General features: G+C 55.8%; 1 protein-coding gene across 8 annotated transcripts in view; it reads right to left on the reverse strand.

Moving 5' to 3' along the window:
- Nucleotides 1-209: 209 nt before the first annotated feature.
- Nucleotides 210-12,844, reverse strand: part of HECTD4 (HECT domain E3 ubiquitin protein ligase 4) — a 224,645-nt gene continuing 212,010 nt past the window's right edge. For 7 of the 8 annotated variants that reach the window (XM_050749617.1, XM_050749618.1, XM_050749625.1 and 4 more), the window contains exons 68-76: nt 11,426-11,572; nt 10,638-10,757; nt 9,798-9,953; nt 8,122-8,225; nt 7,622-7,843; nt 4,120-4,286; nt 3,566-3,761; nt 3,066-3,288; nt 210-2,550 (exon numbers count right to left, since the gene is read on the reverse strand). In XM_050749617.1, the coding sequence (XP_050605574.1) occupies nt 2,414-2,550; nt 3,066-3,288; nt 3,566-3,761; nt 4,120-4,286; nt 7,622-7,843; nt 8,122-8,225; nt 9,798-9,953; nt 10,638-10,757; nt 11,426-11,572 (1,472 nt within the window). In that variant the 3' untranslated portion in view covers nt 210-2,413. Of the gene's footprint in view, nt 2,551-3,065; nt 3,289-3,565; nt 3,762-4,119; nt 4,287-7,621; nt 7,844-8,121; nt 8,226-9,797; nt 9,954-10,637; nt 10,758-11,425; nt 11,660-12,844 lie in introns of those variants that run through there. The other variant, XM_050749624.1, reaches the window with a different exon arrangement.

Below are 12,844 nucleotides of genomic sequence, written 5' to 3' on the forward strand. Positions count from 1 at the left end.
GAAAAATGCCCACACCAGGCCCAAGTGCAAAGACTAGCTGCCAGGACAAAAAGTGGGCAGGGAATATAGGGTTAGGTTTAGCTTTGATCTTGGATTCCCCTGCCTTCGTAATTTCTACATGCAATGCACAGACTCAAGAGTCAGGTTTGGGGAAGGGTAGTTTAAAAGCCTCATGGGGTAAGAATCACGTCAAATGCCAAGAGACCATAATAATTAGAAACACTTTAATTCCTAGCCACTTGGCAGCACTTAAATATCAGAGCCATCCAAGCATGCCAGTCTTTGAACTTGCTCAGCAAGAGTAGATGATCACACAACTCTTAAGGTAAATCAAAATTAGATGAAGGTTATTTATTGGTGTGACTTTTTTCCTTTAGTGAGCTTCCTTTACACAGCATGGTGTAAATAGCATCAGATTGAATGAAAAGTTTGTTAAATGCAACCATAAATAATTATAATAAATATACATCAAGTAACTTTACAGCACACATTTTTTAGGGCCAAGGTTTGGAACTGTCTGGACCTCAATGTGCTCTCGGAGAAGCAGCCATGTTAGCAGCAGATACCTTACAGCTGTCATCTACTCAAGTGATGGCCAACAGAAGCTTCTGAACTCCTCCTGGGGAGGTAGCTGACAAGTCCATTCAAGGGATGAGGACTAAAGAGAACCAAGAATTTAAAGATACAGGGAGGAAAAACCATTTCTAATAAATCCAAAGGCTCTTTCGTTTTGCAGAAATGAAAATAAAAGGATCCTTGTTGTCAGGAATACATCCTGGATGTGACCGCCCCCCCCCACTCAAGGGAGCTGTGGCTGCTGGGGAGGCAGTGGGCTGACCATCTTCTTTCAAAACAGGGGAACTGCTTGCGGGCACTCACCTCCAGAGGTGACTCGCATCAAATACAACTGATGCAGCTGTCATGATTAACCCTAGGTCGATTTCATCCTGAGGTCAGGGGATCCTTTCTATAATGGTCCTTGATGCATTTCCTAAGAGTTACAGGGAGGAGATGGATGCTAACGGCTCTATCTCTAGAACTCACAATCTTTCCAGCAGGCCAGGGCACATCTTCTTTCTTGGACCAGCATCCACACTCCAAAACCTTCTAGATAGCACTCACTCAAAACTTCCAATATTCACAATATTATACAATAAATACAGCGATGTGATTCTGTGAGACCTGGCAAGGCCCAAAGTGACAGTGTCCAACAATGGCCTGTGCTGCTCATGAACAGAGTACCATTGGACAAAGACCTATTTGGGGCAAAGATGCACTGGGGCAGTGGGTGAGCCTGGAGGCAGCCCGGCCCTGGCACACACACTTACACGGGGTGATGGGGAGTGCTAGGCAGGGCTGGCCAGAGAGGCAGAAGGACCCCCCTGGAGTCTCCATCTGGACTTGCGTGTCTGGGTCACTAAGGCAGACCCCGAATTGAGCAGAGCACCTCAGTCCACTCTTTTGAAAATGGGGGTGTGGCCCTTTCCCTTGTCCTATGTCACTGCAGGGAGGAAGGGCCATTTCTGAGCATTTTGTGCTCCTTTTTTGTGGGGTAGGCTTGAATCATGTGCTTTCCTCTTCAACCAGAGTCTCAGAGGAGGCCCCCACCTGAGCACTGTCTCCCACCTCTGGGTGTCTTCTCACCCCCTGCAGCTGGGATGCACCCAGCTAGGCTCTGTGAATTAAGGTCGGGATGAACCCTTGAGTCTCCTGCTCCTGAGGAGGCCTCAGATGAAAACTGTCAGACTAGGGCCCAGCAGAGACAGATGGCAGATAGGGAGGTTTGGGACGCGCAGGGAAACCACTGTGGGCTTTTCCTCAGAAAAACCAAGACTGGGAGCAAGTTCTAAAGCAGGAAGATGAACATATAAAGCTCCCTGTGTGTCTCCCATGTTTGGGCAACTGGCCCAGCCACCTCTAGGTGGAGGGAGGCCTGCTGGGGCTGCCTCTGGAGCAACTCCACCTGGAGGCCAGAGGGGAGGGCTGGCCACAGGCTTGTCTGTGGAGGCGCTCTGCTAAAGCACGGATGCTCTGTGTGGCTGAGGTCATTGTACCCCTGGCTTCCTGCTCGGTGGTTCTGTGATGGGGAACCAGCTGGGGCCTTATGGCATTAGAATCTGGTGGCCACGAGGGACAATGTCCAAGAAGATCAAATTAGACACAAACTGTCTGGGAACTAAACTATCCTACAAATAGACCACAAACAGGCAGCAAAAGAACCAACCCATCACGAAACGTACAAAGACAAAAGGTTAAGTCTTCCAGGAGGCCCTGGAACGTGGACGAAAGTTCGGAAAAGCAAAATGTTGCCAACTCCTCACGCAGGGCCCTGGAGGGACGGGCTGCAGTAGTGGCTTCCCAAGCCGGCAGAGCAGGTGCCTCAGTGACATCCTAATTCTGGGGCTTCCTCCTGTCAGCCACTGAGGGGGTCTTCGCGGTAGTGAATGGCACAACGAAGTTTCTCCAGCATGATTTCCAGAGAGGAGTACTGGGGAAGCTTGATCATGAACATGCAGGTCTCCACGCGGATGTAGCGAGAGTCTGGGGAACCTACAAGAAACCGAGCCAGCGTCAGAGGGTTGGGCCCCCGTCTGTGAGGCTCCCATGGAAGCTGGGCTGGCCTCCGCTTCCAGGTTTGCCTCCTAGGGTAGCCCTAAGCCAATCCTGGCGCCCAGCAGGATGGGAATGAGGGCCTGGGAACCTGGGAGAAGTTCTTGGAGGGAAAAGGGGAGAGAGCTGCTGGACAGCATATGTGCCAAACTGCTGATGGGTTTGTCTGCCCAGCAAAATGTTTTGTTTTGGTTTTTACCCATTTTTCTGCATTTAAAAGTTAGAAGATTTGAAGCATTCTGGATTTTCAGCTTCTTTTGAGATACGAGAAGGTATCTAACAGCAGACCCACATGGCTGGCTCCTGCCCGGCCCTAATCCTCAGTGATGTCTGGGTTTTGGCGTGTGGGGCTCCTGTTCATTGTTCTCCCTTCACATGGGGCCTGGCAGCCCCAGTTCCAAACAGAGAAGGGCTAGTGTGTCCCTACTTGGGAAATGGCCAGGGGAGGGCGGTACCTGCTGTGCCATCTGGGGGGGCGATCTTCATGGGGTACGGGGGCACATGGGCGGTGTCGGGGCCCCCGTCTTTGCAGGGGCAGGTGAACGGGATGCGCTCCTGGTTGCAGGCAAACTTGATGAACTTGCACAGCTCCTCCTGGGTGAACATCTCCAGGGCCCCCCAGAAGAACTCGATGTGCTGGTCGGTCTCCATCAGCCCCACCTGGTACATGGTGTGGGCCTGGGGAGGAGAGGCCCAGGTGTCAGGAGCCCTGGAACCCCACCTACCCAGTGCCTCCCCAGCCCTGGGGTCTGCGGGCCAGGCCCAATCCCAGGGCAGGGTGCAGCGTGTGGGCTGTGAGCACAGGGAGATGACAACGATGACAATGATACAGGTCTGTGGCAAGGACAGAGCTGAGACAGGCCACTGCCGATGCCTGCTGCTGGACTTAAGGGTGACAGGGAGGCAGGCCTGGGGCTCACCACCTCCCCGCCCAGCCTGGCCCTGGGCCGTCTACCTTGAGGAACTCGAGGTTGATGTAGGGGAGGCCGCAGGTGCGCAGCTCCATCTCCAGCGGGCTGAGCGTAGTCAGCAGCTGCAGGGGGATGATGGAGCCTAGGCCAGCCCGCACGGCCGTCACACACTCCACATTCTGCAGCTCCCGCAGCCGCAGGCTCCGGATGGCTGCCGCATAGATGTCCTTGTTCTCCCACCTGCCCAGGTGAGGGGCACAGGTGAGGGAGACCACCACCAAAGAGGCTGGGTCTGGGAGCCACACCCACTCAGTCGGAGGTCCTGGATCCTCTCTTGGGAGAGGCCTGCGGCCCAGCCGCCCTGGTCATCCCAGTCCTTTCCTGCCTCTGGTGCCGCCACCTCAGAGCTGCTGTTTTCTTAGTAAACCCCTTCTGCTGAGGACCCTCTTTCTTGGCACCCACCATCCTGCCTCATCTCCCTCCCCTGGTGAAATCCACCTGTCACCTGACCTAGGTCCTCATGCCATTGCCCAGGAACAGATGCTGCTGTCAAACCCTGGCCGGCCCCCGCCAGCCCCCACCACGTGCACACACTCACGCCACAAGGATGTGCCGGCCCCGGCTGCACAGCTCCACCTCCTCGCCCGTCATGGTCAGGTAGGTGAACCTGCAGCAGGGCTTGTTGGGGCTGTCAGGGCTCTCGGTGGCCAGGTGCTGGGAGGCAATCTCAGCGCACAGGGCCTCCAGCTCGGTCTCGTCATTGATCTGGAGGGTGGAGGCAGAGTGAGGCTCATTACAAGGCCATGGGAAGTGGAACCCTGATCCCCAGGTGGCTGGGCAAATCCCAGGTGCAGCTGGTGGGATCTACCCTTGGCCGTGTGGATGGGCATGTGACATGGGCTTGGCCAATCAGAACCTGCCATCAGTTCAGGGCCGGGCATGTGACCGAGGCCAGGCTGAAGAGACCCACATTCCAGGCCTTTTCCCATGACTGTTTGGAGGCAGCGATCCTGTCTCACTGGCACGGGCAGACTCTATGATGGGAAACCCTTTACTGCTGGAGGCCACCTCTGCCCGTGTGCTGGGAGAGCCTGCCTGAGACTAATTTTGCTTTCTTTGCTTTTTCTTTTCTTTTCTTTCTTTTTTTTTTTTTTGAGACAGAGTTTTGCTCTTGTTGCCCAGGCTGGAGTGCAGTGGTGCGACCTGGGCTCACTGCAACCTCTGCCTCCTGAGTTCAAGCAATTCTCCTGCCTCAGCCGCCTAAGGAGCTGGGATTATAGGCACCCGCCACCACGCCTGGTTAATTTTCATATTTTTAGTAGAGACGGGGTTTCACTATGTTGGTCAGGCTGGTCTCGAACTCCTGACCTCAGGTGATCTACCTGCCTCAGCCTTCCAAAGTGCTGGGATTACAGGCGTGAGCCACTGCACCCAGACTGCTTTTTCTTTCTTTTTTTTTTTTTTTTTTTGAGACGGAGTCTTGCTGTGTCACCCAGGCTGGAGTGCAATGGCCAGATCTCGGCTCACTGCAAGCTCCGCCTCCCGGGTTCACGCCATTCTCCTGCCTCAGCCTCCCGAGTAGCTGGGACTACAGGCACCCGCCACCTCGCCCGGCTAGTTTTTTTTTGTATTTTTTATTAGAGACGGGCTTTCACCGTGTTAGCCAGGATGGTCTCGATCTCCTGACCTCGTGATCCGCCCGTCTCGGCCTCCCAAAGTGCTGGGATTACAGGCTTGAGCCACCGCGCCTGGCCTCTTTTTTTTTTTTTTTGAGATGGATTCTCACTCTGTCAGCTGGAGTACAGTAGTGCGATCTTGGCTCACTGCAACCTCCGCCTCCCGGGTTCAATTCTCTGCCTCAGCCTCCCGAGTAGCTGGGATTACAGGCACCCGCCACCATGCCTGGCTAGTTTTTGTATTTTTAGTAGAGACGGGGTTTCACCATCTTGGCCAGGCTGGTCTTGAACTCCTGATCCACCCGCCTCAGCTTCCCAAAATGCTGGGATTACAGGGGTGAGCCACTGCACCTGGCCGCTTTCTTTTTTTTTTTTAAAGCAATCTGGATAAGAGGCCTGAGACCAATACCAGATGACACTGTTTGAATACCTGGATTTGGCCCTGCCTGAAGTCAAACCCATCATGGTTTTTGTTTTAAGAGCAACTAATTTTTTTTTTTTGAGATGGAGTCTTGCTCTGTTGCCCAGGCTGGAGTGCAGTGGCACAATCTTGGCTCACTGTAAGCTCCGCCTCTCGGGTTCACGCCATTCTCCTGCCTCAACTTCCCAAGCAGCCAGAGACTATAGGCACCTGTCACCACGCCTGGCTAATGTTTTGTATTTTTAGTAGAGACGGGGTTTCACCATGTTAGCCAGATGGTCTTGATCTCCTGATCTTGTGATCTGCCCACCTAACCCTCCCAAAGTGCTGGGATTACAGGCATGAGCCACCGCGCCCAGTCTAAGAGCAACTAATTTTAAACAATTTTTTCTAAAGCTGGTTGTGGCTGGGATTTCTGTCCCTTGCCACCAGACAGCCCTGACTTAGTCCTGTCTGTGGAGGTGTATAGGCTACTGCCTCCCTACATTTGGCGACCAGAATCAGGGTCCAGGGAAACTGATTCGCACTGTGTCTGCTGGGCTATCTGGGAGACGACAGGGTGAGACCCAAAGGAGACTGACTGCAGCTCGGGGACAGTGACAGGTGGACGGACATTCAGGTCTAAGTCTGGAGTCTCCTTAGTAGCAGCCTCCCTACCCCTTCACTGCAGACGCTCCACTGATACAAGTCGAGAGCATTTCTTTCCAGTACACATCCCACACCACCATGTGGTTCTGCACCCCACACCCTCTGGGGCCCTGGCCATCCCTGCAGCCAGAAGCCGCAGCTGGCCTGCAGGACCCCGCCTCGCATCCCCTGCAGCCCCAGCCTGCGCTGCACCCAGAGCCCCAGAAGGATTCCTTGGAAGAGTGCAGGAGACACATAAACCCTCAGTCCACTGTGGGTGTTCTCCTTCCACCCTTTAGACAATGCCTTGTCATGCCTGTTTCTACCGAGAAGCCACAGGCATCCGGGACTCTGGCTCTGCTATTGTCTTGCAATGGCTGCCCTGAGTGACCCAGGGGGACAATGGCAGAGACCTGGCCAGGCAGTGCCTCAGTCGGCCATGGAGTATTCTGCCGGCGTACGCAGAAGCAGCTGGCACCTCCTTCACCTGAGGCCCAGGAGAGAGCAGCTTCTGCCAGGCCTCAGGCACGATGTTCACTCTCGTGGCCTTGAGGGGCGCCGGGTGGGACGTTGCCCTCCACACTCGGCCAGGATGGTTCTCTCAGCTGCAGGGCGTGTGGTGCTGGAGAGCCCAGAAGTCAGAGCAGGCAGCCCTGGGCTCCCGGTGGCTCTGCTCCCTGCCAGCTGTGAGGGCCTGGGCAAGTCACCTCCATTTGGTGAGCCTCACTTTCCTCCTGACCTTGTGATGATGGAATAAAGCCCTCCACCCTCCACCACGAAGGAGACAAGCCTGGACACTCCCCGAGGACAGGGTGAGTGCCCAGAGCCTGTCTGGCCCATGACAGGGCCTCAGTGACGGCCACTGAGTGAACAGAGGGACTGTGGACCCCATCCACCTCCAGGGGGGTGCTGAGCAACAGCACCATGCTCTCAAAACCTACGTGTGCCCTGGACAGGCAGGAAGGGCTCCATCCTGACGCCTCTCCCTTGGTTGACCTCAGGTGGTCCCAGGGTTGACTCCTGTGCTCTGAGGCCCTGAAACAACTCTTAACCTGCACCCCTACAGCCGTTTCCCTAGTGCCTGTTCACTCAGCTCCAGGAGCCCTTACCCATGGCCAGGTGACGAGCACCAATGTGGGAGGACCAGCAGGGCTGGTCATGTTACCTCCAATCTCTGCTGCCAGCAGGGAGGGAGGCCAGAGGCCTCTGTCCCTATGAAACAAGCCTTCCTGGCAGATGGCTCACACCCCTAAGGTCCTCTGGGGGATCCCAACCCAGCCTCAGCAGGCAGCTCGGGTCTGCATGGAGTCCTAAGCAAGGCGGCGGGGAGGCCCCGGGCGCTGCACGCCCCCGGAAGAACTGTGCCTTGTACTCACGCTCTCAAACTTCTTGACGTAATTGTAGGTGAGGATGTCCGCTTCCTGCAGGTCTTGCTCAGGGTCCAAGGGCTCGCCCACCAGCGTCTTCCAGAAGGAGGGCAGGAGGTCCAGGGGCAGCGGGACATCTGCCCGAATAGCAATGCCCAGCAGCTGCCCCAGGAAGTGCAGCAGCTGCTCCTCCCCGTAGGTGATGGGGCTCGGGGTCAGGATATACTTGCCCTGGAAGCGGAGGTGGGCATGAGGTGACCTGGGCATGGGCCTCTGTGCCCGCCAAGGAACATGTGTTTCAGGCCACCGCACCCTGTGGCAGGCAGGAGAGAAGTCACTGCAAGCTCCCAGAGCTTGCCCAGGCAGTGTGGCAAGGGCCTGTCCCCACAGATTGGGAAGGTTTCTGAAAAGGTTTAGTTTCGATGAGACACACCCTGCCCCACCACCACCAGCCACTGCACTGGGACCTGAGCTTGGGGACGTGGAGCCTCCTCTCGGTCTCCGCCTACCTTGTTCTTATTGACAGCTGAGCTGGGGCACAGCAGCAGCAGCGACAGCGAGGAACTCTGCAGCTCCTTACACACCTGCCACAGGAAGTGGCGGAAAGAGCCACCTGCAGGACAGACGAGAAACATGGGCACCTGGGGGCGTCCCGGCGGGAGGTGGCACCGTTCCCTCCCTCTCACCTGCTGGCCGGAGCGGCTACTCTTTCCCTGGCCTGCCTGCCACTGTGGCGGGGTGGAAAGAAGCCACCTCAGGCCTAGGAGGCCTCAGGTCCAAGCCTGCTCTCCACTCACTAGTGGGGCCACCCAGTGATACCACAGAGGGCAAGATGTCCCCGAGGCTCGGTCACCTGTCTGTCAAATGGGAGAGTGACCGTACCTTCCCCAAAGGCCATTCGAGGATTCAGTGAGGTCACCGCAGGTCCCCACACAGGCAACCCCTCACAGCTGCAAGCCTGCCTGAGTTGTGGACTTGTTTGGTCCACGTCTGTGCCCCTGGCCCAGGCTGAGGGCAGGACCACTTGTTTCACTCAGCACTGCCTCCCCCACTGCCCGGGCTCGCGTCTGTCCAATGAATGTGTAAGTGAATGGACAAATGTGTGAATGTGCAAAGGGCAACGGTCACTGCTCATCCTCTCCTGCCGCCATTCAAGATGGGCCTTTGGTTTCCTTGCAAATCTCTTCCTCTGGCCTTCCCTGTGTTCCCTATTGGTACCCTGAGGTCAGGGAGCTCTGAGCACAGCTGTGCCCACACCCTGCTTGGTCAGAGCCACGTGGAAGCCCAGTGCAGGGGCAGATGTTGGGCCTGGCCCTCACCTCTGCTTCAAGGAGAAGCAGGAGTGTCCCGACTGCCGACACTTGGAAGGCCAGGGGCCTGGACCCTGGAACCCCAGTTGGCTGCCTGACCTTGGGAAGTGACTTGGCTTTGTGGAGTCCCAGTTTCCCTATGTGTAGGACGGGCCAGGGCTGGCACTCTGGGCAGGTTCACTGCTGTGGGGAGGATAAGGTGTCGTGCGTGAGTCTGGGCTGTCAGTGAACCAGAGCTGCTCTCAGAGAGGCCTAGGAGGCCTGCCCATAGGATGCCAGGGTCCTCTGTCTGGGAGGCAGCTGCATTCCCATGGGGGCAGATCAGAGGAAAGGGGAGAAGGAGCTGGGTGGGGGCTCCCTCCTGCCCGGACAGCCTTTCCCTCCAGGGTGCCCAGCTGTGGAGAAACTAGGTTTCTTCTGCATCTGCAGTGGAGACATTTCCTGAATGTCTGGGGCTAAGCATGAGAGGGTCACAAGGGAGCACTTGCTCAGCTGCCAGTCCTCATCCTTGCAGAGTGCGATGGTGCCATCTTAACCAAGGGCTCCCCAACACCCTGCCTCTCATGGGGCACACACAAGCTTTCAGGCCTACCAACTCCTCAGCCAGGGCCCTTCCCAGGGAGGGGGCCAACCGGCAACGAGAAGGGCCCTGAGAACAAGTGCCATCCCCAAGCCCAGGAGGGACTGGCTGAGGCTTCCACACGGGGACGGTCTGGAGGACATGGGTGTGAGGCCACTCTGGGTGCAGACCAGGCTTCTGTAGCACAGGTGCTGAGGACGCAGCTTTTACTCTTAGGAATGGAGGTCCTGGGCAGCTGGGGCTAAGGCTGGACACTAAACACAGCTCCTTCAGCGGGGAGCCCACCACAACTTACTGGTGCCGTGGACCTCCTCCCCAGTGAAGCGGATGTTGAAGGCATATGTGGGGTCGCCACCACTGGCCAGCTTGACACAGAGCTGAGACGACGGCACTGAGGCCAGCTGCCTGGCAGCCTGACAGAAGTAGGAGTTTTCAGAAGCTCTGATTTCCCCTGGAAAGTGAGATGAGCTGATCAAAGCACCCCCCATGGCAGCCCTCTGCCCTCCCGTTGAGGACAGACCCCGGGCCTAGCAGGCCTATGCCTGTCCCTGGACCCCTGCTCCCTCACTTGGCCCCCTGTGCCTTCTCTGCCCTTAGAACATCTTAGAGCCTTCTGTGCCTTAGTACTTGTGGCTCCCACCTCTGGAACCCGCCCTCTTGGGCCACCAGTGCTTGGACCCTTCTCATTTTCTAGAAGCTTCCCTCTGCCTCTCAGGGAGGTCCTTGCCCCCCAATTCCTCTCTCGTTTCCTCTGCGCATATCCCTTCTGTCTATACGCTGTGGCAGAGACTCTGGGGAGCCTCCCCAATGCCCTTCTCTCCCTTTCCTTTGATGCTGGAATCCCCATTTTTGGCAGTCGCACGGCTGATCAGAGCAAAGCCTGCCCCATCTGACCCCATGCAGCTGGGCAGGCCCCCGGAAGCCAAGCTCCTTCTGCTATGCCCCTTCCCTGAGCTCCTGAAGGGACCTTCCAGCAGGAAGCCACACACCAGGATGCTCCAGCAGAACGACAGGAGGAACTGCCGCACCAGCCCTGGGCTCCCTTCTTCTAGAAGCTTCTTTTATGTTCCAGAAATCCACTAGTGTGTTTAGGCACTGCCATTTTGCATTTTTTGCCCTCTGCAGCCAACCTCACCTCCCACAATTTCCAGTGGGTCCAAGGTGATCTCAGGTGCCGCGTGGTCCGCTGTCCTCTGCACAGTGGCATTCAGCACTCGATTCATCACGGTCACTTTTGTGTCATAGAAGATCAGCCCTAAGGAGAGGAATGTGGGAGACGCTTGGGTGGGGCTTTGTCCCTTCCTTCCCAGTCCCCCCAAGACTCTCTTTACGTCCCTGGGTGTGGCACTCTCAGGCCCCCTGGTGGCAGCAGAGCCGGGTCCTGACTGTGGAGGGTGGTGTGTCGCATCTACCCAGCTGCTAAGTGCATGTACCCTTTGTCATTCCCAGGAGACACCCAATTTCCAGAAACAATGCAAAGAAACTAGAGTTGCAAAATGGAATGTAGAAAATGATACCTATTTTTAATTTAAAAAAAGACAAAAAGCTTTGTGTGTGCACACGTGTCTGTCTGTATGTGAAGAGAAAAGTCTGGAAGGATAGATACTCATCTGTTAACAATGTCACTCTGGGATGTAGGGATGTGGAGGCCAGATAGTAAACAGAACTTCATATATTTCTAATTAATTTGAAAACCTTAAAAATAATTTTACTTTTCAGAGCATATGTTACTTTTATAATTAAAGTAACTTCCCTTGGGTGGACCTGTTGCTCCAGAGGAGCCAAGCCTGCTAGATGAAAGGTTTCGGGGGGAAGGCATCTTCCTGGGGGGCTGCCCAAGGACCCTGCCTGTGGATTCTGGCCCTGGCGTCTTGCAGGTCACCTCTCTCTTCCTGCAGGGCCAGGGCGGGTGCAGGCACTGACCTTTGGCCTCCTTCAACAGGGCGGCGATGCTATGGGTGTACATAGGGGTCTGGCGCAGCTCCACCAAGGGCAAGAAGAAGGTCTCCAGCGTGGTGTTGAGGGACTGCAGTAAGGCGAAGCGCAGGCGCAGGCTCTCGATGGGCACGTCTGCAGGGCGCAGGAGCAGTCAGGCTGAGATCTTGGCCAGATCGGCTGAGATGCCTGACTCACAGGCAACACAGGGGGTCCCTATCACTGGGAACAGGATTGGTGGATTTTTTACCTAGGACCCTGGAGACGCTGTCAGTGAGCGAGCGGCCCCTGATGTGCCTGTGCCTATGCCAAGCAGACACAAAGGGCGAGGCCCTGGCTGGCCAGATGGAGGTGCTGGCTCTTAAGGAGTCCGAGGCCCCCTCATCTACCTTCAGGGCCATGCCAGGGCTGTCCACTGTATTATTTTTTGACTTACTATTTTGAAATAATAATACAGGAGGTTGCAAAAATGGCACAGAGTCCCGTGTACATTTCACCCAGCGTCCCCCAATGGTGATGTCATATCAAAACCAGTAAACTGTGCTACTGGCACACTGCCCTTCAGTTCTTCACCCTTCACATTGCCACAGACGGAAGTCAGGGACAACCTCTTGCCCACCTTTACCTCCTTGGCACCCAGGAGAGAGCAAGGGCTCTGCACCTGTTGCTGATGAGGCAAGCGGCTGAGCACAGCCCCTGGTACGAGTGTAATGAGCTGCTCACCAACACCTTGTAAAGGGGGGACGTCTGGGAACTAACAATTTATATTTTGTGTGCAATCCTAGTTTTTTTATGGAGACGGGAGTTTTGCTCTTGTTGCCCAGGCTGGAGTGCAATGGCGTGATCTTGGCTCACTGCAACCTCCGCCTCCTGGGCTCAAGCGATTCTCCTGCCTCAGCCTCCCAAGTAGCTGGAATTACAGGCATGTGCCACCATGCCCGGCTAATTTTGTATTTTTAGTAGAGATGGGGTTTCTCCATGTTGGTCATGCTGGTCTTGAACTCCCGACCTCAGGTAATCTGCCCGCCTTGGCCTCTCAAAGTGCCGCAATTACAAGGCATGAGCCACTGCGCCCGGCCCAGAGAACAGCTTTCTCTCTTTCGAAAGACAGGGGCACCTGAATGGGACTTCCTGCAATCCTAGCTTTTAATAAAAACATGGTGTTCTCCATTATGAAGGCTAATGCCTCTACTGCAAGCTATCAGACTATAAATGCTTCTCACTCCCCATGGCAGCCCTGGCCTCAGTGGGGCCTCCAGGCAGTGGCCTGGGCATCCCCTGCAGCCATGCATTTCTGTATCTGCTCCCTGGCTTTGCTTTCATGGGCATCTAAAAAGGCCCCAGACTAATTAGGCCACAGTCCTGGCCCCCTGCCTTGCTCTCCCTGTTTCGTCAGCCCCCTCCTTC

This window comes from Macaca thibetana, chromosome 11, assembly GCF_024542745.1.
Source record: "Macaca thibetana thibetana isolate TM-01 chromosome 11, ASM2454274v1, whole genome shotgun sequence".
Lineage (NCBI taxonomy): Eukaryota > Metazoa > Chordata > Mammalia > Primates > Cercopithecidae > Macaca > Macaca thibetana.